The sequence below is a fragment of the Salmo salar genome, chromosome 20, assembly GCF_965601325.2.
Source record: "Salmo salar chromosome 20, fSalSal1, whole genome shotgun sequence".
In the NCBI taxonomy this organism is placed as follows: Eukaryota; Metazoa; Chordata; class Actinopteri; order Salmoniformes; family Salmonidae; genus Salmo; species Salmo salar.
In genome coordinates, this window is record NC_138310.1 from 17985194 (window position 1) to 18010658 (window position 25465).

General features: G+C 40.5%; 2 protein-coding genes across 2 annotated transcripts; both read right to left on the reverse strand.

The window, feature by feature from the left end:
- Nucleotides 1-2960: 2960 nt before the first annotated feature.
- LOC106580002 (arrestin domain-containing protein 1) lies at nt 2961-13523 on the reverse strand. Its single transcript, XM_082966251.1, has 8 exons — nt 13310-13523; nt 10396-10506; nt 10057-10107; nt 8643-8797; nt 8342-8527; nt 7954-8130; nt 7433-7826; nt 2961-7080 (listed from the first exon to the last, which is right to left on the reverse strand). Exons 1-8 carry the CDS (start codon nt 13434-13436, stop codon nt 7037-7039), a joined length of 1245 nt encoding a protein of 414 aa, XP_082822377.1. The 5' UTR covers nt 13437-13523; the 3' UTR covers nt 2961-7036.
- A 4306-nt stretch (nt 13524-17829) lies between these two features.
- Nucleotides 17830-20538, reverse strand: LOC106580006 (P2Y purinoceptor 2-like). Its single transcript, XM_014160538.3, has 2 exons — nt 20107-20538; nt 17830-19572 (listed from the first exon to the last, which is right to left on the reverse strand). The coding sequence occupies exon 2, from the start codon at nt 19528-19530 to the stop codon at nt 18583-18585; it is 948 nt and encodes a 315-aa protein (XP_014016013.1). The 5' UTR covers nt 19531-19572; nt 20107-20538; the 3' UTR covers nt 17830-18582.
- Nucleotides 20539-25465: the final 4927 nt, after the last annotated feature.

Genomic DNA, 25465 nt, shown 5'->3' on the forward strand with positions numbered 1-25465 from the left:
GAACATCAGAACATCATCATCATACAAGCTTATTTTATGATGAACATCACAAATGAGCAGACCCTGTATAGCAGGCATTACTCTGATGGCCTCGGCCAGTGGTTCCATAGCGAGTGTAAATAGGAGAGGGGACAAAGGACAGCCCTGTCTGGTACCTCTGTGTATAGAGAAGCTATTTGACCTTAGCACATTAGTAAGGATAGCAGCCTGAGGATCATCACATAAAACTTTAACCCATTTTATAAAGTTGTCCCCTAGGCCAAATTTAGTCAGAGCAAAGAATAGGTAGGACCACTCCACACGGTCAAATGCTTTCTCAGCATCTAGGGAGAGCACAAGACCACCCATAGCACTTCGCTGATAGGCTTGAATAACATTAAGAAGCCGCCTGACATTGTTACATGACTTACGGCCCTTAATGAAGCCAGTTTGGTCCCCTTTCACAATTAGTGGAAATAAGTCCCCTAGTCGTGTGGCTAGAATTTTAGAAAGCAATTTTCTATCCACATTCAGAAGGGAAATGGGTCCGTACAAGGAACAAGACTGGGCATTTTCCCTTTTTGAGAATAAGTGATATGTTAGCTTCCCTCAGCGTTTGAGGGAGATGGTCATGAAAATTAGTGGTTAAACATATCAAGCAATGGCTCAAGGATCAGGCCATTGAACTCTTTATAGAACTCAATACAAAACCTGTCTGGTCCTGGGGCCTACCATTTTGCAGATTCTTAATTATCTCTTCCTTGGTAACAGGGGCATTAAGGAGATACCTCTGTTCTTCAGAGATAGTTAGGAGCTCAATCTTAGAAAATAAGTCCTCCATTAGTTTGGGTACATCATTTGTCAGTTCTGAAGCATAAAGATTTGCATAACATTTCTTAAATGACTCATTTATAAACTTATTTTCATATAAATGATTGCCATCAGAATCAGTAATAGTAGCAATTGACTCTTTTTAGCTAGATACACCAAATACTCTCCTGGTTTATCTCCATGTTCATAAAGCTTTGGCCTGACAAATCTCATTTTCTTTTCAGCGTCCTGTGTTAGGAGAGAGTCCAACGTTGATCTAAGGACTGATATTTCCTTTAATAGGGAAGAAGTGGGAGTAGTCCTTCTCTTTAGTTCCTTATTTCACCCTCTAACCTTTTTTGCTTTTCACGCTTTTTCCAGCTCTTAGTGGCTGAGTATGACATAATCAGACCCCTGGTGTAAGCTTTACAGGTTTCCCAAGGGAGTGAGGGGTTATCTGTTGATTGAGAGTTAATAGAGAAAAATGCTTTAAACTCTCTAATAAAATATTATGTAAATGTATGGTCTTTAAGAATGCTTGTATTCAATCTCCAATGTCTTGACAAATTGGATGCCCCATTGAGTTTTATGTCCAGGATCACCTCCGCATGATCAGATATGACTATGCTTCCTATATTAGCAGATAAAACAGACTGCAAAGACATCCTGGGCATAAAATAGTAATCTATTCTAGTCTGACATCCATGAGGTGCAGCGAAAAAGGTGAACTCTCTGTTGGAGGGATGAAAGGTTCTCCAAACATCAGCATACCCCAGATCATCACAAATAGCTTAAGCGACCTAGCTTGAGGAGAGGGTGAAGCTATACCGCTGGGAAACTTTTCAATAAGGGGGTTCAACAAACAATTAAAATCTCCTCCAACCACTGCAGTGTCTGAGTTTAATTCTGAAAAGTCTAGAAATGCCTTAGTGAGGAAATCAGGGGGGTGGGCAGGGGGGAAAGTAAGTATTCAATATGGAAATGTTCTGCCCTTGTAAAGTACCTTTAATTATAACAAAACGACCAAATGTATCTTTCACACAATTCAACACCATAAGTGATAGGTTCTTTTTCACAAGAATTGCTACACCTCTACTTCTGGATGTAAATGATGAGAAAAACACTTGACCAACCCCCCCTTGTTGCAATTTCAGATGCTGCTTATCATCCAAATGAGGTTCTTGCAACAGAGCAATATCAATATTTTCTTTCTTTTTTTAAAGACAGTACCTCCTTCCTTTTTAATGGGGTTATGGCTCCTTCTAATGTTCCATGTCTGTTACCTGCCATTGCACTTTGACCAACCAATATCCAGACTGAATCCTACTGTAAAGATAGAGTGGTACCTTTTCCCATGTGTTGAACTCTCCTCATTCTCACCGAGCATAAACAAAAGATTCATATCCTGAACCCGAACTATACTAAACCCGAAAATGAAACATGTGAAGATCCAAAAGGGATTTTCCACTAGCTAACATGCAGGGGATTTCAACTCTCCAATGTAGACTCTTAAGTCTGCAAAGCCACTCTATAGCCTCATCCTTTATATATATGGAAATTTCAGCAAGGCCATTTTCTTGCCTGCAGAACCCCCCCCCCCCCCCCCCTCTAATTGCCTTAATTTTGTGGCTAGAGTCAATCAACTGATTGGTTTACTGTTACTTTATAGGCTGTTTGTATCACAGGAGGGTGGTAACACCTTAATTGGGGAGGATGGCTCGTGGTAATGGTTGGAGCGGAATGGTATCAAATACACCAAACGTGTTTGTGTCCATGTGTTTGATACCATTCCATTTTCTCCGTTCCGTCCATTATGAGCCATCCTCCCCTCAGCAGCCTCCACTGGTGTGTATTCATAAACATGGTCACATTATAAATCTGTTAAATGCATTATACTAGTAGTTTTGCCCAACACTGTTCTAAGGTGCTGATGTATGGTCTTCACAGCAGACATCTATGTTGGAACGCACAAGAGATTATCTTATTCCTTTCTTTTTAGTGGAGGATAGGAAATTGGAGAGGAGCATAACACAGGAAAATGGGATATAATGAGTTTAAAATGTTACTCTGCATAGGCTACTGTAAGAACCGTCATGTTAACAAATTACAAAATGGGCCTAAAAATGGAGATGTACAATTATCCCAGCATAATCAACAACGCAAAACAAAAATGGTGAAAAACAACAACTTTATTAGGTTGTGCATTGTAGATCATCAAGGCACTGTATTTCCTATGCATACACAATTATTTGGATATAGAACATAGTGAATTGTTTATAAGACAGTTGTGAAAAGTATAAATAAAAACACATTACATAAAACAGTGTATGCATCACAGGAGGTTGGTGCCACCTTAATTGGGGGAGGACGGGCTCATGGTAATGGATGGAGCGGAATGGTATCAAATGCAAACACATGGTTTCCAGGTGTTTGATCCCATTCTCTCCGTTCCAGCTATTATTATGAGACGTCCTCCCCTCAGCAGCCTCCACTGGTATGCATTGAGCAGTGTAAATTAATGAGTAAAACATGCCATTGACATTCATTTATCAGCCACCAGAGGTATCTATAGAGTAGGATGTACAGTATGGTGTTCAGTTTCACATCTTAAAACAACAGCATTACTGGGGGTTGTCTCAAAGGTCCCGAACAGTCATTCTGATTCCCATGTAAAATAGCCTTTTGAGTTACTAAAAGATCACCCATAATATTTTTTCCTGATAAAAAAAGCAAAGTACTTTCTCTCATGTCAAACTAACAGGAAGTCTAAAAAGGCAAATTGAATAGGCGGGGAGCTCACCTTGACTGGCGGTTCTTTGAAAAGACATGAAAGCAGTGAGCATCATAAATGCTGTGAGCAGTGTTGCAGTGACATTATCTCAAACAAATCTGCTGATATACAAAGCAACAACAAAAAAAATATGTAATTGCTTGCAACATCCAATCCTGTCATACGCCACATGGTTTCACAAATTATTTGTTTATCCAACTTATTGTAACAGATTCAGACAAAATGTTTGCTGTATAATTTAGCGAGCTAGCCTAAATGGAATTGTCAGCAGTGTTTAACACTAGCTAGCTAGTTCATCTTGGCAATTTTAGTCGAAATTTACTTAACAGGGTGAGGTTTGGGTACTTCTCATTGTCATATATATAAGACAATGTTCTGCCAGTCAATGTTCATATATCATGACTATCAATGACGTCAAGACGTTTGTATGAATGTTCTGTTTGGCATGTATCTTGATGTAATGACATGACAACTGCATCTGAGGTTTGGGAAACCCTTCCCACGCTTTTGTTACATGCTGGCTGAAGACCTAGCTAGCCAGTTGCTAGCTAACACCAGACACAGATGAAAGCGGAAACCTAAGTATATTTGATTTAGATCAATAGGGGAAACCTCAAGTTGTAGTTGCTGTCACGCTGCAGTCAAATGATGACACCAGTAGACTAGCAACCTAGCTATGCAAACCAAAACCCTTTAACTTCTTTGGGATAGGGGGCAGTATTTTCACGGCCAGATAAAAAAACATACCCGATTTAATCTGGTTACTACTCTTGCCCAGAAACTACAATAGGCATATAATTAGTAGATTTGGATAGAAAACACTCTAAAGCTTCTAAAACTGTTTGAATGGTGTCTGTGAGTATAACAGAACTCATATGGCAGGCCAAAACCTGAGAAGGTTCCATGCAGGAAGTGCCCTGTCTGACAATTTGTTGTCCTTCTGTTACATCTCTATCGAAATTACAGCATCTGTGCTGTAACGTGACACTTTCTAAGGCTTCCATTGGCTCTCTAAAGCCGCCAGAAAGTGGAATGGGGTGTCTGCTGTCTCTGGGCAAAGTATAGGAGCAGAGTTTGTAAGTGGTCAGCCTGGGGACAGTGAGACTGGAGATGCGCGGCCACGAGAACTCGCCATGTTTTTCTTCCTCTCTTTGAATGAATACAACGTTGCCCGGTTGGAATATTATCGCTATTTTACGAGAAAAATAGCATAAAAATGTATTTTAAACAGCGTTTGACATGCTTCAAAGTACGGTAATGGAATATTTTGAAAATTTTTGTCACGAAATGCGCTCGCGCGTTACCCTTCGGATAGTGACCTGAACGCACGAACAAAACGGAGGTATTTGGATATAACTATGGATTATTTGGAACCAAAACAACATGGTGCATTCTGACGAAGAACAGCAAAGATAATCCAATTTTTCTAATAGTAATTCTGAGTTTAGGTGACCCCGAAGTTGGCGGATCTCAAATTAGCTAGCCGTGATGGCCGAGCTATGTACTCAGAATATTGCAAAATGTGCTTTCGCCGAAAAGCCATTTTAAAATCGGATATAGCGATTGCATAAAGGAGTTCTGTATCTATAATTCTTAAAATAATTATGTATTTTGTCAACGTTTCATGAGTAATTTAGTAAATTCACCGGAAGTTTTCGGTGGGTATGCTAGGTCTGAACATCACATGCTAATGTAAAAAGCTGTTTATTCATATAAATATGAACTTGATTGAACACAACATGCATGTATTGTATAACTTAATGTCCTAGGAGTGTCATCTGATGAAGATCATCAAAGGTTAGTGCTGCATTTAGCTGGGGTTTGGGTTTATGTGACATATATGCTTGCTTGGAAAATGGCTGTGTGATTATTTGTGTCTATGTACTCTCCTAACATAATCTAATGTTTTGCTTTCGCTGTAAAGCCTTTTTGAAATCGGACAATGTGGTTAGATTAACGAGTCTTATCTTTAAAATGGTGTAAAATAGTTGATTGTTTGAGAAAATTGAATTGTGGTATTTTAGTTGGTTTTGTATTTCGCGCCGTGCGATGCCATTGACTGTTGGCTAGGGGTTCCGCTAGCGGAACGTCTGTCCTCAACAGGTTAAATTAGAGAATAACCATTGTTGTATTAAAATGAGGCTTTTGTGATGTCAAGACTAGTGACCTTTGTGACGTCCCACCTCCTGAATCCAAGTGTTTGACATGGGGGAGGGGACCAGTTATGATCAAACTTTATCAATGTAGAAGCAACTGTCATTTTTCAAACTTTAGTAGTCTTACTTTGATCTGGTGTCATCCACATTTCATGACTTTGACTGTTTGGGACCTTTAAATAAATCTCAAATACAATCTTGCTGTTGAAAAGCTGCTTGCTGGTGTAAAACATATACAGGATATCCCATGGCAAATGCTAGATCAACATAATATACCACAGTTGATATGATAGCCAAATGAGGACAACAGCGCTGTGCGCTGCTAGCTTGATTTTAAACAACACTATACATCCTACACAATCTGACTATAACTGTTATACAGCAAACTAAGAATCTTACACAGTCAAATCATCAATCACAGTGTGCACCTTACAAGATGAATCTGTTGTTTTCAGTCAGAAAGAGAGAATAAATGCATTATGGGAGCACCCACTAAGCTAGGTTTGTTGGATCCAATATCTAAACGTATATCAGAAGCACAAGTTCCACAAGTCAACTTTCAAACATACAAAACTAAAATCACCGTCCTTCACATTTCAAGCATCACACATGCAATTTCAACATATTCCAAAGGAAAAAGATAAATATTGTAAAAAATGTAGTGTTTTACCCCCTTTTTCTCCCAATTTCAATCTTGTCTCATTGCTGCAACTCCCCAACGGGCTCAGGAGAGGCGATGGTCGAGTCATTGCGTCCTCCGAAACATGACCCGCCAAACCATGCATCTTAACACCCACCCGCTTAACCCGGAAGCCAGCTGCAACAATGTGTCAGAGGAAACACTGTTAAACTGACAACCGAAGACAGCCTGCAGGCGCCCGGCCCGCCACAAGGAGTCACTAGAGCGTGATGAGCCAAGTAAAGCTCCCACGGCCAAACTCTCCCCTAACCCGGACGACACTGGGCCAATTGTGTGCCACCCTATGGGACTCTAGGTCACTGCCAGTTGTGACAGCCTGGGATCGAACCTGGTCTGTAGTGACGCCTCAAGCACTGCTACACCACACGGGAGGCCCCTAAACTAATTCTAAATTACACCGACTTAACTTTATAAAAATGGTTTACGTAAAAACATATAAAGTGCTAAAATTGTGTGAAAACAATCAGTAAAAAGGTGCTGCTTAACCAAGGCTGATGTACTTAAGGAGGGCTGCCTGGCATCATGATCCTCTAGTAGGGAGGTTGATTGTCATGTTCAGTGTACAGTTGCCGGCAGTCAGTCTCTACTGTTTCATGATGTTTATGTGTTGCTGCTACAGCTCTCGACATAGCTGGGAGGAGCTTCTGTAACAGAGAGGACAGCGGATATCAGTAATCAGACAGAAAGAGACATTATTACACAATACCCACCTACCTACATACTTTTCATCAGAAACGACATGAGTCATGGGCATGGCAAACACTTACGAAGCAAAGGCATAAATGTCTACGGAATGGCAACTAAGACTCTTACATTCATATGGGATATTAGCAAAGATTTAAGCCAGCCACAACTGATACAGTGAGATGACAATACAACACCAGAAACACCTAACCCAAAGACTAAATATCAAAATGTGTAATAAGATAAGTAAAAACTAAATAGCATTAGCACTGCCAGTCACTACAGGTTATTCAATAGGAGTGTAAGACTGACCATGTGGGAGTGTGGAGGTGCTGTACTCTGGAGGTAGCGGTGGGTAGAGGGTGGGCATGGAGTTGGCAAGATAGTCCATCTGAGCTGGAGGGGCACTGGGGGAGGCAGCTGGCGGGGCGCTGGGGGAAGAAGTAGAGGCTCTGATCCTGGGAACAGGTTTTGGGGCTGGGCGGCGGGCAGGGTGAGGGGCTGGGGTAGTAGTAGGAGGTCCTTGGTTATGGGAGGATGGCTCAGAGTGGCTGCTGTTTTCTAGCTTGGTAGGCTTGGCATAGGAGCAAAGAGGATCAGGGGTCTGGGGAAGTGGTCTGGAGGGCTGTACTGACGTGGTGTCCACTGAGATGTTTCCAATGTGGATGGGCAACAAAAATGACACCACGGGAGATTTCAGAGAGATCTAATGTACCAGGGAGTAAAGGGGAGAAGGTTTCATCAAATCATGCGTGCTAAACTGAGGACCAAAGGGTTTGGCTGTAGAGGAAACGGTAGAGGAATGGTATTGTGAAAAGAGAAAAGTTGCTTACTTGAACAAAGTATTCCATGTTTATTAGGCCACAGTCAGCCATAGACGACTGGCACAGAGGAGGTACAATAATCTGCTCCTTCCACTCAGCCTGTTTGTCAGCCTTCACCCCAGTACCTTCCACCTGCACTAAAGTCCTCAAATCAATGGTAGGCTTCTTCGTCTGGTAAGTCACTTTCTATTGGAGACGAGCACACAGAAATATGGTAGAAAATGATTGAGTGATAAAATAAAATGCCTTTATCGCTCACCTACACATTGAGACAATAATGACCACATTGCAGCTTTATGACACCATTGACTAAATCACACTTGGTTGTACAACACTCTTCTGTTGTACATCCATAGCCTTGCTTTATTTCAAGCGCTGTAAACTCAGTACTTTGTACCTGCATGAGACGGGCCACCACAGTCCCCGTGGTTTTCCCAGACTGGTTGTCAATCTCTGTGGTCAGTTTGATGACCTGACCAGGGGTGTAGCCCTTCATGTCACTCTGGGCCTTCAGCACCACCGTTCCTGTCTTCACCCCCAGCAGGTAGGTGAACGTCTTAGTAACGGAAGATGAACTTGGTCCCTGGAAACAGGTGGGAAATATTAGGTTAAGAGCAGATTCACCAACATCCTGTTTCTAAGACTTGGATATTTCTGATTAAGTGAAAATTTATCAAATCTGTTAGGGAAGCTCTCACATGGATGTCAGGCACTTCGTTGAGGTTGAGGAGACTCAGCAGGTAGAAAGGCTTCTCAGTCTTATAGTCCTTAGAGAAGCGAGAAGTGTCGATGAAAGCCCTCACTCTGTACATAATTTTTCCATAGTTCCCTTCAAAGGATGTGGGAATAGAGGCTATATGGGAGGAGTAAAGGTATTTATCAAATATGTATTTTCACAGAGGCAAGAATACAGGCAACAGACTTTCAAATGGCCTCTATCTATTGCAATTGTTTTTTCAATTGAACGTCTTGAAGGTGTGCAGTTTTCAGGTGACATATTTTAAATCACAACGGACAGTTGATTAGGACCGGTAAGGTTTGTTTGGGTTTCTGTGGTGTGTGTAATGTAGGTTGTTATGAAAGACCGCTTTATCAGAGTGAAAGGGAATCCCTTCTCAGCTGGAAAGGCAGTCTGTCTGTCTGATAGACCTTATCGATGAGTAATGGGCGGAGGGGTTATGATGTTATCATTGGGCTCCCTCCCTGAGAGCTATAGCATAGATAAGGGAGAACATGTGATACTGTTTTAAGAATGATCTATCACACTCATTTCCTTAGCATGCAAAGGTTTGAAACAAAAAAGACAAGTAGGCCATGACAGATTGTTAGTATAAACGACCACGAGACAAAACACAACATGGGGCGGCAGGTGGCCTAGTGGTTAGAGCATTGGGCCAGTAACCGAAAGGTTGCTGGATCGAATCCCCGACAAGGTAAAAATCTGTTGTTCTGTCCCAGAACAAGGCAGTTAACCCACTGTTCCCCGGTAGGCCATCATTGTAAATAAGAATTTGTTCTTAACTGCCTAGTTAAATAAAGGTTAAAAAAAAAAAGCAACTGCCATACCAGTACAGGAGTTAGTATGATAACAGGTGGCTTTGCACACCTCAGGGCATCTATGCTCTCAGTCCCTACCACACTAGTCAACAATTGGAGAAGAGGAGGCTAATGGGTACACGGGTAAAATCTCAACCAATGTGTCATAGATGTTTATTACAGAGTTTAACTATAAACTAATCAGGAATGATTTTTAAATGACTTATAACCCCTTGATAAAGTATATCTCAATGTAAAGTGTTACCTCAATAACACTTACAAACTGTTCATGGGCACGAGTAAATTACCTTACTATGTGCTCATTTGTAGCACTATTTCCATTGAAGACACAACAACGGTCCCTATGGTAATCCTCATAACCATTGATGTAGAGCCACAGGAAGCGGTACTGTAATTTATTGCTAACATTACTTCTGCTTATAGTGAATGAGCTATGTCAGAACTACAGTAAACTTACATGCCTCGACATGTGTGATTATAAAATGAGGAAAACCCATATGTTTAAAGGAATGTGGTGCAACAGGTCTACAAAGCTCCATCACTCAGTGGCCTTACCTGGAATGAGAAATTTGAATGGAAAACTGTGATCTCCCTGTTTCAGGGTACCTGGGACACCGGAAAAAAAGATAAATATCAGATCAGCTGGCTGGAAAACATTCTGTCCATTAAAAATTGTTCATCTTCTAGGAATCACATTTTACTTTCAGGGTAGAAGGGGAACCTCTGAGAATATGGATTAAATGTTTGTTTACCTTTTCCTTCTGACATACATAGGTGATGAAGGGAATATCCATTACGAAACAATGATTTACTGGAAGGTGTATGTTTAATTAATTTAATGTTTAAAGCTCCAAAAGATGAGAAAGAAGCAGGTAAAGACCCCATTGAGAGTACCTTTATCTGCCACAGAGAGAGTGCTGCTGAAGTACTGCTCTTCCACTGTCCAGGCTGTGTCGTCGATCTTGCTGGTGACACCACAGAAGCCTTGGCAATTCACCTTGATATCTGCAGGGATAATACATAGTAAAACACAGTAACATAAGAGAACTTGAGGTCCTCAGACTTCATAACAAAATGGAGATACAAACAGAAGCAGAGCATGGCAATGTATTCTTGAAAGCCCTTTTAGGATAGTTTACATTCTGATTGATATGTTCTTTTTTTGCAAACAAAGCACCTATTGTGGACACCTACTTTAACACGTCACACAGATATATATGTATATAACAGAACTAAAAAGCGAACTCTAATTCTGAGGAATCCAAACACAAAGACTAGTAAAAGAAAGACAAACATGCAAAAATAAAGGAAACACCAAATGAAAGTGTCTTAATTAATAGGGCATTAGGCCGCCAGAACAGCTTCAACGAGCCTTGGCATATCTGGTGACAGACACACATATATCCTTTAAAACCTCCCATGATCCTTTGAGACCCCTCTTTAAAAAGTAATCTCTTCTTCTAGCCATGGTTAAATAAAGGTTCAATTTTTTACATTTTTTTATAAAGAAAATGGTAGCCAAAATAAAATGGGCAACTGGACATTTTTATACATGACCCTAAGCATGAGATGTTAATCGCTTAATTAACACAGGAACACCACCTGCAGAAGCACATGCTTTCAATATACTTTGTATCCCTCATTTACTCAAGTGTTTCCTTTATTTTGGCAGTTACGTGTAGTTTTCCTGGTGTGATGTACGCAGCACACTTGAAGCCCATGAGCACATAAATTAAAGGGTACTAAATGGTAGTCCCAGCAGGGATTGGCAACAGCTCTTGACCAGCAGTGTGCATGGTTATGACCCAAATTAATTAATAGCTCAATCAATCATAATTCTGGTTTGAGCCCAGTAAGACACAGACAATCCTGGAGGAGGATGGCCAAGTAAAAACAAATCTATTAACAAACCCTGTAGAAGTATGAAGTGTAGTACTCTGATTGATATTCAGTTAAATACTCTGGCTACATCACACAAGACGTTTAATTCTAACTTCCCATTATAACTTTTTAAGAACATAAGAGTGGGTCCGCTATTACAGACTAACAATCTGCTCTGTAGGGAGTACCAGCTCTTGTGAAAATCTACACTGAACAAAAATATAAAACGCAACTTGTAAAGTGTTGGTCCATGTTTTTGAAATTAAAGATCCCAGAAATGTTCCATACACACAAAAAGCTTATTTCTCTCAAATGTTGTGCACAAATTTGTTTAGATCCCAGTTATTGAGGATTTCTGCTTTGCCAGGATAATCCATCCACTTGACAGGTGTGGCATATCAAGAGGCTGATTAAACAGCATGATCATTACACAGGTGCACTTTGTGCTGGGGACTACAAAAGCCCACTCTAAAATGTTTTGTTACACACACAATGCCACAGATGTCTCAAGTTAAGGGTGTGCAATTGGCATGCTGACTGCAGGAATGTCCACCAGAGCTGTTGCCAGAGAATTGAACGTTAATTTCTCTATCATAAACTGCCTCAGTCATTTTAAAGAATTTGGCAGTACGTCCAACCAGCCTAACAACCGCAACTCAACCAGCCTAACAACATGTACATCAGTGTGTTCCAGTTCCCATCAATATCCAGAAACGTCACACAGTCATTGAAGACGAGCGGGACAACATTCCACAGGCCACAATCAACAGCCTGATCAACTCTATGCGAGCGAGATGTGTCACGCTGCATGAGGCAAATGTTGGTCACACCAGATACTGACTGGTTTTCTGATCCACGCCCCAACTTTTTTTTTAAGTATCTGTGACCAACAGATGTATATCTGTATTTCCAGTCATGTGAAAGCCATAGATTAGGGCCCAATTGACTGATTTCCTTACACGAACTCTGAGTAAAATCTCTGAAATTGTTGTTCAGTGTAATTTGAAGTCCTCACAAATCATAGTTCAGATAGCCAATACTATAGTAACTTGGGAAGGTTATCAAGTTCATAAGACATCAGTTATCAACAACAGTGCAGCCAGTGACACTGTGCTCAGCATCGAAATGCAATGACAAAAGCTGCCCAACCTGTTTTTCCTGACCTGCAATGTAAACAAACCAGAGGTCCATGACACAAAACTCCCATGACACAAAACACCTTTAGTGTGACAAGAGGGCAATTTAGTTTCCATGTTAGCTAAGGTTCAGAGAAAATAAAAAAATAAAAACCAACAAATGTATTTTCTAACTCCATGCACTGTCTCAAAACATGTTTGATCACCCAGAGTACACTTTTGTTGAAAAGATGAGTGAATTTGTGTTTTTGTTCTAGCAACAAGTGATCGGGATGAGGGTGACCACCACCTGTCTGCAGCCATTTGATACTTGAAAACAGGGACAGCCATTTGAGATCCTTGACATAAGGCACACAGTTCCAGTTCCATTGAACAATTCAATGTTCTATCCTACTACATTTCTGGCATATCACAACTTGAGTTTATGATTGCCACTTCTATGTTTGCCTTGCCATTTCATCCTTGGGTTAAAATGTTAATGGACAAACAAATCTTGTTTTTTGTTAGTTTTGTTGTTTTACCTCAAGATATGGTATTAAAAAAGGACGGTCAAATTTGTCCTGTCTGACAGCACCTTTAAATGAGATTGATCACCTTGTTTCCCCCCCAACACATCTATAGAAATAGTGTCTGTTCGAGTGACAGAACAGTATTCAATTCAACATCCTAAGTATTTACTGTAAATAAAATGCGCGTCACAAATCACACCATTGTGTTCGTTTCAGTGGAACACTACTTTCTTGTCAGTCCGAGGAGACGACGAAGTTTCACGACAGCTGAAAGAACATTACCTTTAAATAGTAGAGCTTGGGCGGTTGTAATTTTCAAGGTGCCTGAAACGGCATCTCCAGGACTATAAACAACTTTATTGTCCTTAAAAGTGACGTCAAATTCTTGCAGTTTTCCCATGTTTCCCATCACGAAAGGCTGCCACCGACGGGTCAGTTTATCACCTGCAGTGTTGCCAACAAATTTTCTGGGGAGATTTGTTGCTAACGGTTGCTAAACGACGTTGTGATGTCATTGCGTGATGACGTCATTACTTAATAACGTCAAACTGCGTCATTTACAATTACACGTTATTGAACACGTTACACGTTACACGTTATTGAACAATTACATTTCATTTATTTTCTTTTTAACTAGTAAACCTACACATTCTGAACAATTATAGTTTTAAGCAGTGTATCGGTAGTTAGTTAACATGCTACCTAACTGATCAACAATTATAGGTACAGGCTAATAACAAGGTATATATGCTATCTCATTGAACAAGCAACTTAACTCAAATAATGATTTATGCGCTAGGCATCTCTCTCCAGCTCTCTCCAGGTTGTTGTGCTGCTTGGCTGGCTAGCTGCTCAATGTTTTCCTCTGGTTTCCACTGGTTTCCACTGTTCTTGCACACACTGCAGTACACACTGCCACCATCAGCTGTGTGTCTCCGCCAGTTCCAGAAAGTCCACTCCTTGCATACGTACTGTATTTATATGATGAATCATAGATTGACAAGGAAAACCTCATCTTCACTGTCCAACTGCATTGTCACGGAGCTGGAACCAGCAGTAGAGGATGGAGTGGCCTTAAATCTGTATACTGCTGTGGTGGCAAACTGGTGCAGAACTTCACTTGGTAGTTTATGCTGGTAACAGGTATCACCAGCCAGCTTCAGTCCATACTGCACCAGGAGTATGGAGTTGAGAGTGTGCAGTGACATTCTATTTCTTAACTTTGACTTGACCACCCTCATTTGGCTGAACAGCCGTTCAACCTCCGCATTTGAGTGTGGCAAGGAGAGGGCTGCGAGTGCAGCTTTGCACAGTTCTTCAAATGGATTTGACCCGGAAGAGTCCGTGTAGTTATTGACTTCACTCCAAAACTCAACTGTATTTTCAGTTGTCCCACCTAAACAGATGGATGTTTCGCCATTGGGAAACAATTTTACCAATTGTTTGGGGCTGGTATCCCAGTAGCTAAGCTACTTTAATAATTTCAGTGGTGCCTTTATTTTGCTTTAGCGTTTCCTTAACACTGAACAAAGCCATGTTTTGCAAGGCTTCAAGGTTGTCTGGGAGCCTTGCTTGCAGCTCCTTGCTTAAAGCAACAATGTAGTTGATGCATTGTCTCCGAATGACCTTTTTGTCCTCTGGCGCAAGACTGAGTTGGTACACCGTGCTCTCGAAAAGGTACCGAAGGTATGGTGATGGACTGAGATGTCCATCAATGGCATCCTTCAGGACATCAATTTTTGCCATAGGGTTGACAACTCTGCTGCAAATTGATGTTAAGAGGTGTACCAGATTGTCCAAAAGCTTGACAGGATCTGTTTGCTCTCGCTTAAATGACTTCACTACAACCTGTACGTTGGACAGGATTGATTTCAAGAATGTCAGGTAGACATAGTTGGTCTTGTCCATGTACATGGCGTGGAGCACATCAGCCATGTAGCAATGCTCACTGGCCTTGGTCAACTCAAAGTGGAGTTTCAGTTCTTCCCACTGGCTCAATATATGAGTTACCGCAGGCTCAATCGATAGCCAACGTGTGGCACACACTTTGGTGATCTGCAGGGGTTTCTGGCCACAATTAATGTTGGCATACACTGCTTTGTACGCCTTGCACCGTTTTGGGGAAATCGAAAACCAGTTGTAGGTTTCCCTGATTAAGTACTCAACACTCCAAGGGATGGTTTCTTTGGATACTACACAGACTGCCAATTGTAAAGACTGGCATACACAGCGGATGAGTACCAAATTGGGCAATGCACATTCTTCCTTTAAAATCATGTGCACCCCGCTGTGCACCCCAGTCATCACGGACGCATTATCAGTGCCAATACCCTGAAGATTCTCTTTTTTAAGGTTACACTTCTCAAGAAACTCAACTACCGCCTTTGCTATTGATCTGGCATTGCCCCCCTCCAATTCAACCAGCCCAAGAAATGTGGACACAACGGTTATTTTTTAGCACTGAAATACCGAATCACCACACCCAGGTATTTTGAGACACTGACATCAGTGGACTCATCCAAAAGGAGACTGAACTTCTCATCCCCCCAAATCTGATGTTACCCTTTGAGAAAATAAGGAGCCAGTACTCCCCTAATTATTTCTGTGCACTTGGTGCGGTGCATTTGGAAGTTTGTTGCTGCCACAGAATCTGAAAAGGCAGCTCTGCAAGCCATACCTAAATGGTTGCATGCTAGCAGCGAACAATGCTCTGCAGTGGCCATTGCCATAGTAGCTTCTGCGCTTTTGAAGTTATCCACTTTTTTAACCAACTGTGGTAATGTAGACTGTGTTGTGGGGTTTGTACGGTTTTGATTTACTTATATGCTTTGCTGTAACACAATGTATTTTGATGTCATACATTTTTGCAGGCATATCTGATTTGCAGTACGCACAGTATGCCAGACAATCATCCCCAATTATTGGCTTCAGCCACCCTTTAAATTCAGGTACAGACTCACACTCTTTTCTGTACTTCTGGTTGTACAATTTTGATTGAGACATGTTGATTGATGTTGTAAGTTCTGTTCAAGATCAAACATTTGTGACCAACTACATTCATTGGGTTTGTCTCGTCAAACGCATACTACTGCTGCTGCAGTCAGCCAACAATGATTTGCAATTTGTTGAAATTGCTGCTGGCCTGCTGCTGCCTGTGCACGAGCTGAGCGCCTGCTGCTGACCTCACTGCAGCCAGGCACGTGTGTTGTGACAGTGTGTGACAGAGAAAATCGTTTTTGTGTCATTTAGAGGGAAAATGCGTGCATTTTAGCGTTTGAGTCACTTTTCAAAAGTTGCTAAAGTAGCTAAATTTGTTGCTAGGTGCTGTTTGAAAAAAAAGTTGCCAGGGTACTCTGAAAAGTTGCTAAATCTAGCAACAAAATTGCTAAAATGGCATCACTGATCACCTGTGCTCTGTGGTGGCGTTTTCTTCCCTTTCGGTTCAGCCTCTCAACGTGACGTCACTAACATGAAACTCAGTCGCTTATTTAAACGTACATTTTCTCACATCTCAGTTTAAATACTTATTAAAATGTAATGCATGTGGGTCTGTTGACCGGTAAACAAAATATCATAGTTGGTTTTTTTTCAATGTTATTTCCATACATCAAACTGACTCAGTCAAATATTTTACAGGACAGACGTGCCTCTAAAATACAAGTTAGGGTGTCTGATATGCCTACTGTATGGATAGTCAACACTTTCCCCTTTAGTGATTTCGTGAGATGACAACTATGTACATTTGCCAGGGATTTTTAAAATCTATTCTTAAAATGAAAGCAAAAGATCACACAAACAATAATTATATTATAAAATATAATTCATACACAATAGGGGAAAAAACAACCCAACAAAAAATTCGTTTGACAGTTAAAAGTTGACCCAATATGACGCGCATGCAGACAATTATCAACGAGATATGAATATGGAAGTGAGAGAACTCTGCATGCTGTATGTAGAATGAGATACATTCAATGATATTGCTGTTATATTGATAAACTTACGGTATATGACTGACTCACTTCATGAAAGTCTGACTGCTGTTGGATGGTTGTCAGTTGGGATAGTGGTCAGGGACTGGAGGATCATGGAGGTTGACACTATGCTGTCACGTTGAGAAGTGATTGATGTAGAGTGGAAATAGACTAATGCTTAAAACACCTTAGAAGGAAAATATATGAAGAGTAATACTTAGGACGGGAATTATCATATTGATGTTTCTCATTTCCATGTATTGAAAAAAAATGTCAATGTATTTTGCAACACTTCGTAGAGTGATGTCAACAGATATCACATTTTACCTTTCCTGTGTTGCCACATTCTCTTGCCCTCCAATTCACCTCTGCTTTTCAACAATTGTTATATAACATTGGTAAAATTGTCTAAGATTATCCAGTTCACAAATCCCCAAAATACTAATATTTGTATTATTTTTTAACAAGTACATCTGGACTTCAGTGATGTAAAGTATAATAGTTTTTTGTGGGTATGTGTACTTTCCTTTACTATTTATATGTTCGATTACTTTGACTTTTATTTCACTACATTTCTAAAGAAAATTATGTATTTTTACTCCATACCCTCCATTCCCTGACACCCAAAAGTACTCATTACATTTTGAATGCTTAGCAGGACGGAAAATGGTCCAATTCACACACTCATCAAGAGAACATCCCTGGTCATCCCTAATGATTTTTATCTAGAGGATTCACTAAACACAAATTCTTCTTTGGAAATTATGTCTGAGTGTGTCATTGTCATGTGTGTAGGTGGCAGGGAAGTCAGGCGCAGGAGAAACCAACTTGGTGTAACTGGAGTAGTTTAATATTATAAAAACAAACTCCAAAAAAACAAGGTACATAAAATAAACATGGGTAAACATACCCGTCGCACACCTATACAAAAATTTCACGAACACATAACCACAAACAATCTCCAACAAGGACATGAGGGGAAACAGAGGGTTAAATACACAGCATGTAATTAATGGGATTGGAACCAGGTGTGTAGGAAGACAAGACAAAACCAATGGAAAATGGATCAATGACGGCTAGAAGACCGGTGACGTCGACCGCCGAGCACCACCCGAAAAAGGAGGGGCATCGTAATAACAAAATTTAACAGAAAGAGTACAATGTACTTTTTCAAATGAAGGCAGTGGAAAAGGTATTCCCTTTAACATGCATATGATATACACTTTGAGTAGTTTAAAACAGAGCATGTTTATAGGTTTTGCTTTACAATTACAGTATCTAATCATTATTACACATCAATAAAGAATACATTCATGATCACTCTCAGGGACATACTTTTTTCCCTCACATGTCCCATGTCAATTCTATGAATACTATTTATGTTATAGATAATAAAACTATACTTTCTCAGGATGATGAAGACACTGAGCAAATGTGATGAGACTACTATGAGGTTTCTTATTGAAGATGTGTTCAAATGATGGGTGTGGACATGTTTTCCTTGTGTTCTAATACAATGGAGGGAGAATCAATAGCAGCATTGTAGCTGATCTGGTCATTTGTGGCAGGGTCTTCTTTGAACTAGACATCAAATTTTCTGAGAGACCTATGAATAGCCTTGACAAAATTGTGTGATCCAAAACAGTAAACCAATGGGTCCAGACAGCAGTTTGCTCCAGCCAAAATCCAGCAAAAATAGTATGAGGTCTCCACCTGCAGAAGGATGCATTGTTCTGGATAGTACTTCTTTAACACGACAGCCACAGTGCGTATCACATTCAAAGGCATGAAGCACAGTCCAAATATCACCAGACACATGGCCACCATTTTACGGGACTTGGCCTTAATACTACGGCCCTTAAACGTGTTGATATTGATACGAGACACTGATCTTGCTATCTGAACATAGCACGTCACTGCCACTGAGAAAGGCATTAGGAACCCAAGGGTGAGCAAAACGAAGTTGATGGCAAAGTAAGTCTGAATGTAATCTTGCTGATGAATGCTAAGACATTGTGTGCTGCTTCCCACTTGGCTGGTGTTAAAGTAGAAACAGGCAATCCCCTTAGCCAGCAAAAGCAGCCAGACTCCAGCACACAGCTTCTGAACAAACGCCTTTCGTTTCATGCAGGAGCCTTGTTTAAACTGGACCACTGCCACATATCGATGAATGCTGATGAGTGTGAGGAACAGGATACTGCCATAGAAGTGAATGATCAGCAGGGCAATCTTCAACTTGCACAGAAAAGCTCCAAAGGGCCAGTGGCTACCCATGACAAAGTATGTTGCCATAAATGGTGCAACTGGTGTGATGATAGCATCACTGACAGCCAAATGAAACTGCAAGACGGCACCAGAGCTCCACTGTGGTATATGGCAGCAGAAGACCCACAGACTGAAACTGTTGAGGAAGAAACCAACCAGGAAGACCAGGAGGAGGAAAACAGCGATGGAGATATGCTGGGGTTCCACTGTACAGACACTGCTGTTGGCTGTAATGTTGTCCAGAGGCAGCATTATGCTCTTCATCTTGGGATGGGATGTAGGGGGATGCAGGACATAAACATTCACCTTGAAAAAGGAACAAATTGCTAGTGAGACCAAAGAAAATGTACATATTTAGTTAAAAATAATGAACCCATTGTGTGCTACATCCTTGTCAATTCTTGTAAATTGGTGTTTAGTGTAGTCAGACAGTAGAACTGAAAAGCCACTGAACAGGATGTAAAACTTGGAACTGAGGAGAGACAAGATCTCACCACGAGTCACCTACCACAAGGACATTGACTTTGTCACAAAATAGCTTTTAATGATGGCAAAAAATAGAACTCCCTGATTTAAAGTATAAATATTATATTTGAAAGTGAACATTCAATTAATGTCCAACCGGAGGTAGACACTAAAGCATTAAAATGTATGTACTCACTACTGTAAGTCGCTCTGGATAAATGTGTCTACTAAATTACTAAAATATAAGAATGTAAAGCTAATTCAAGCATACATAACTGAAAACAATTGTGAGATTAAGGTTACAATATCTCTACACAATGGAACTTGTGATCATGATGAAAAGTCATAAAATCTACTTTCGAGTAGGCTACTTACTTAAGCTTGCACTTGTAGTCCATCAGTGGTACAAGACCTGAATGACAAACATGTTATAATTTCCCCCAACTACAAGAGGTGGTTGCCCACAACCATGCTATGTAACGCAGACAGAAGCAGAATTGGTCTTTCTCAAAACCACATCAAATCAAATCTAATTGTATTAGGTCACATGCACGATGAAGGAAAAAGGAAACCGCTCACTGCTTTTGATTGTATCACTGATATTTAATAAGAATACGTATCGGCCTAACGGCCTTCGTCAGAGCTTTTGTGAATTTTCTGAAAACAGCACCTCTATATAGACCTAGCCCCACCCACATCCGTTCCACGTATGGAAAGGGGTTGGAGGCAAAGGAAGAGGCTATTTGCCACAATGTGTGGATGAAGCTATTAATTTGGCATTGGGAAAAACACGAGATGAATTGTTACAAAAAAGACCCGCTAAAGCCAAAGAACACTCCGTAATGTTCACAACCACATATACTTTGAATTCGCAAAAAGTGGGAGGTGTGGTCAAGAAACACTGGCATATTTTATCATCGGACCCAGTTTTGCCGGCTGAATTTAAAAATCCACCACTTATAGGAGAGGTCGCACTTTACGCGATAAATTGGTTCATGCCAATTGCCAGCCACGAAAGAAAATCAACCAGGCTCTTTTACGCCCTTTTCCAAATGGTAGCTATAAATGCAGAGGATGCGCACAGTGCAACAATATGATGAAGTGTGAATATTTCTGCCACCCCCACACAGGAAAACGGTTTCAAGGAAATTATATCATTACGTGTACCACCACCCATGTTATTTACATTATTAAATGTCCATGTGGGCTCTGCTATGTCGGTAAGACCTCCCGCTCTCTCAAACAGAGAATTAGTGAACATAAAAGTTCAATCAGGCGAAACGACAGGGATTTACCAGTCGCAGTACATTTTAATTACCTAAAACATGACATTTCTACCTTTAGATTTTGTGGCATAGAGAAAGTCAAGATATCAGACAGGGGAGGTGATATTAATAATACTCTGAGCAAAAGAGAATGTTTTTGGATTTTCACCCTCTAGACATTATTTCCCAAAGGACTTAATGATGAAATGCCTATGTATGTTATGTTGTGAATTTGAACATGAATTATGTGCCTATTTAAGATTACTCTGATGTTTTTTGTATGATGTACCCAATGATTAATGAAAACTTGCTATGTCCTCATTGTGGTTTTATGGACGTGTTTAATGCGTCTTATTTATACACTTTTGTAGTGTTTGTGAAATGCATATTGTTATGTTTGGTAGCACTTATTTATTTTTCCTTTGCCTCCAACCCCTTTCCATGCGTGGAACGGATGTGGGTGGTGCTAGGTCTACATAGAGGTGCTGTTTCCAGAGAATTCACAAAAGCTCTGACGAAGGCCGTGAGGCCGATACGTAAGCTTATTAAATATCAGTGATACTGTCAAGAGCAGTGTGCGGTTTCCTTTTTCCTTCATCCTGTTTCAACTGTTGCCATGCACCTGTAATAAGATTGCTCTAATGTGCGAGTGCCTTTTGAATTTTGTATTAGTCACATGCACCAAATACAACAGGTGAATACAACCGTACAGTGAAATGTTTACTTACGAGCCCCTAACCAACAATGCAGTTAAAAAATATATGAATAAGAAATAAAAGTAACAAGTAATTAAAAGAGCAGCAGTAAAATAACAATAGTGAGACTATATACAGGGGCTACCAGTACAGAGTCAATGTGCGGAGGAACCAGTTAGTCGAGGTAATTGAGGTAATATGTACATGTAGGTAGAGTTATTAAAGTGACTATGCTTAGATAACAACAGAGAGTAGCAGCGGTGCAAATAGTCTGGGTAGTCATTTGATTAGATGTTCAGGAGTCTTATGGCTTGGCGGTAGAAGCTGTTTAGAAGCCTCTTGGACCTAGCATGCATGCACTGGAAGGCTACAATTCCCCATCATTTATCAGTCCAATTTTGATGGCCAACTAGCTGAAAAAGTTTGACAGGTTTTATCTAATGTTCCTTCGTTAGATTTTAGATTATCTTGCTCTGGCTAGCATTCGTTGTTGATCTTGTTGATGTGCATAACTGAAGGAGAGAACCTACCTTTTCATGGTTGTTTGATCAATAAGAAGGTAAAGTTCCCAAATGTAAGCGGACTCCTGTGGTATTTACATACTTGCAAAAATCCAGTCAGGCGTTTTTTGTGGCTTTAGGCGAACGCGTTCTAATGATCTAAAATCGCACTGTTGCAACTGCCTGTAAACACACAGTCCAGTTCAAAGTGATTGATGGCAGGCCCGTCTGGTAAAAGTTTTATTTGTATAAAGTCCTACTGTAGTTCTGATTGGTTGTGTCACACCGGTCTGACTAGACTCTGGTCCTGGATGAGACAGATGTTTTTATTAGGTTTTATTTATTACAGTGTCTATTAATTGTCCAAATGCAAAGCCGCTCCACCACTCTATATTGCTATCAAATTCTCACAAATGCCTTAGAAAAAACAATGTCTGACAAGCGAGCACTAGGTGTCATATTCTGTATATGAACAGATTAAAATTAGATTACATGATGCTAAAATGCTGTCAGCTAGGTGTTGCCAGAGCCATCTATATAGACGTCGCTATGGTAATTAGACAAAGAATTCACAAGAACGTAGCAATAATGATTCAATTCTTATCATTTCAAGGCATAAGAAAAAAAGAAGAAACCCGCACACTGCTCATGCTAGTATCCTTGCACTTTATTAAGCTTTACATATCGGCCCCGAGGCCTTCATCAGAGCTTTAGTTGGAGTTTTTAAATGTGCACCCTTATGTAGACACTGCTCCACCCACACTGCTCCGTTCAATGCATCGAATGGGATTGGAGTCGAGGGAAAATAAATACATCCTATCAATTAAGTTGTCATAAATCATCGGGTACAGTGCAATAAAACACGTCAGAGCAGGCCGAAGTGGTGGCATTAGTTAGGAATATTCACACTTCATCATATTGTCGCACTGTGTGCAGCCTTTGCATTTATAGGTGTAAAAGAGCCTGGCTCATTCTTTTGTGGCTAGCAGTTGGCAGGGATCAATCTGTAGCGTAAATTACGACCTCTCCTATCTATATTGCATAAATGGTGGGTTCTTAAATTCAGCATGCAAAGCTGGAGCAGTTAATAAAACATGCCAGTGTTGACAGCATCTCCCACTTTGCGCGAGTTCAAAGTATATGTGGTGGTGAACGTCACAGAATGTTCTTTAGCTCTAGTTGGTCTTTTTTTGTAGCAGTTCATCTCATGTTTTCCCCAATGCCAAATTAAGAGCTTCATCCACACATTGTGGAGAGTTGCCTCTTCCTAGAAACCTTTTGGGCATCTCCACTGCTTTTTCTAGATAGTCCTCTGTGGAGTGGAATATCCATTTAGGGGGCAGTATTTTCATTTTCGGATGAAAAGCGTGCCCAAAGTCAAATATTTGCATATTATTAGTAGATTTGGATAGAAAACACTCTGAAGTTTCTAAAACTGTTTGAATGATGTCTGTGAGTATAACAGAACTCATATGGCAGGCAAAAACCTGAGACAAATCTAACCAGGAAGTGTGGAAATCAGAATTGTAGTTCTTTTGAATCCCTATCGAAACTACAGTGTCTGTGGGGTCACGTTGCACTTCCTAAGGCTTCCATTGGCTGTCAACAGCCTTCCGAAAGTTTTTCCATCCTTCTCCTGTTACTGGGCAGAGAATAGTAGCTCAGTCAATGAGTGGACTGCCTGAGGACAAAGGGCTTGGTGATGCGCGAGCCCGCCAGAGCGCCCTTCCTTCTTTTTCTTCTTGAATGAATACGCTATTGTCCGGTTGGAATATTATCGATGTTTTACGTTAAAAATACCCTAAGGATTGATTGTAAACAACGTTTGACATGTTTCTACGAACGGTAATGGAACTATTTGACTTTTTGTCTCTGGTCCTGCGCTCGCGCGTTATGCCTTTGGATAGTGATTTGAACGCACGAACAAAACGGAGGTATTTGGACATAAATATGGAGTATTTCGAACAAAACAAACATTTATTGTGGAAGTAGGAGTCCTCGGAGTGCATTCTGACAAAGATCAGCAAAGGTAGGAGAATATTTATAATACTAATTCAGAGTTTTGTTGATGCCAGAACTTGGCGGGTAGCTGTATAGCTTGCTTCGATGGCTGAGGTATGTACTCAGAATATTGAACAATGTGCTTTCTCCGTAAAGTTATTTTGAAATCTGACAAAGCGGTTGCGTCAAGGAGTAGAGTATCTATAATTCTTTCAATAACTGTTGTAAACTGTTGTAAATTTTATCAATGTTTTTGATGAGTAATTTTGTAAATTGATGTGCATATTCACCGGAAGTTTTGGTTGGAATACATTTTTTGAACATCACGCGCCAATGTAAAATGCTGTTTTTGGATATAAATATGAACTTTATCGAGCAAAACATATATGTATTGTATAACATGAAGTCCTATGAGTGCCATCTGACGAAAATCAAAAGGTTAGTGAATATTTTAGCTGTACTTTTGGTTTTTTGTGATGCATGTCCTTGCTTGGAAAATGGCTGTGTGGTTTTTCTTGTGAAGTTTATGTCCTAACATAATCTAATTTTATGCTTTCGCCGTATTGCCTTTTTGATATCGGACAATGTGGTTAGATTAAAGAGAGTCTTATCTTTAAATTGGTGTAAAATAGTTGATTGTTTGAGAAAATGAAATGAGATTTTTGCTGTTTTGTATTTCGCGCCATGCTATTTCACTGGCTGTTGAATAGTGTGTCCCGCAGGTGGGACGGTAGCGTCCCTCGTAGCCCTGAGAAGTTAAAGGGGGCAGTCTGAAAAACGGGCTTCTTGGAAGTCCTCTTTTTAACTTCTTTGGGATAGGGGGCAGTATTTTCACGGCCGGATAAAAAACGTATCCGATTTAACCTGTTAGGGCTAGGGGGCAGTATTTACACCGCCGGATAAAAAACGTACCCGATTTAATCTGGTTACCACTCCTACCCAGTAACTAGAATATGCATATACTTATTACATATGGATAGAAAACACCCTAAAGTTTCTAAAACTGTTTGAATGGTGTCTGTGAGTATAACAGAACTCATTTGACAGGCAAAAAACTGAGAAGGTTTCATGCAGGAAGTGGCCTGTCTGACAAGGTGTCGTTCTTCTTGTCTCCGTTTATTGAAGAGTGAGGATCTTAGCTGTCCCGTGACACTTCCTACGGCTGCCATAGGGTCTCAGAAGGCGGTAAAAAGCTGAATCGTGGCTTTGCAGGCTCTGGCTGAAAAAAAGTAGCGCGTTTGGGTAGTGGCTGGTTACAGTACTGTGAGACTCA

Excerpts from the sequence above, each read along its gene's own strand:
- LOC106580002 (XM_082966251.1), bottom strand. The coding sequence starts at position 13,436 with ATGGGAAACATGGGAAAACTGCAAGAATTTGACGTCACTTTTAAGGAC. Across the intron at positions 8,798-10,056 it reads ATTCAAATTTCTCATTCCAG|CCTCTATTCCCACATCCTTT; the intron begins GTAAGGCCACTG and ends CCTCCCATATAG. Across the intron at positions 8,131-8,341 it reads TGGTGGCCCGTCTCATGCAG|AAAGTGACTTACCAGACGAA; the intron begins GTACAAAGTACT and ends CGTCTCCAATAG.
- LOC106580006 (XM_014160538.3), bottom strand. The coding sequence starts at position 19,530 with ATGAAGAGCATAATGCTGCCTCTGGACAACATTACAGCCAACAGCAGT.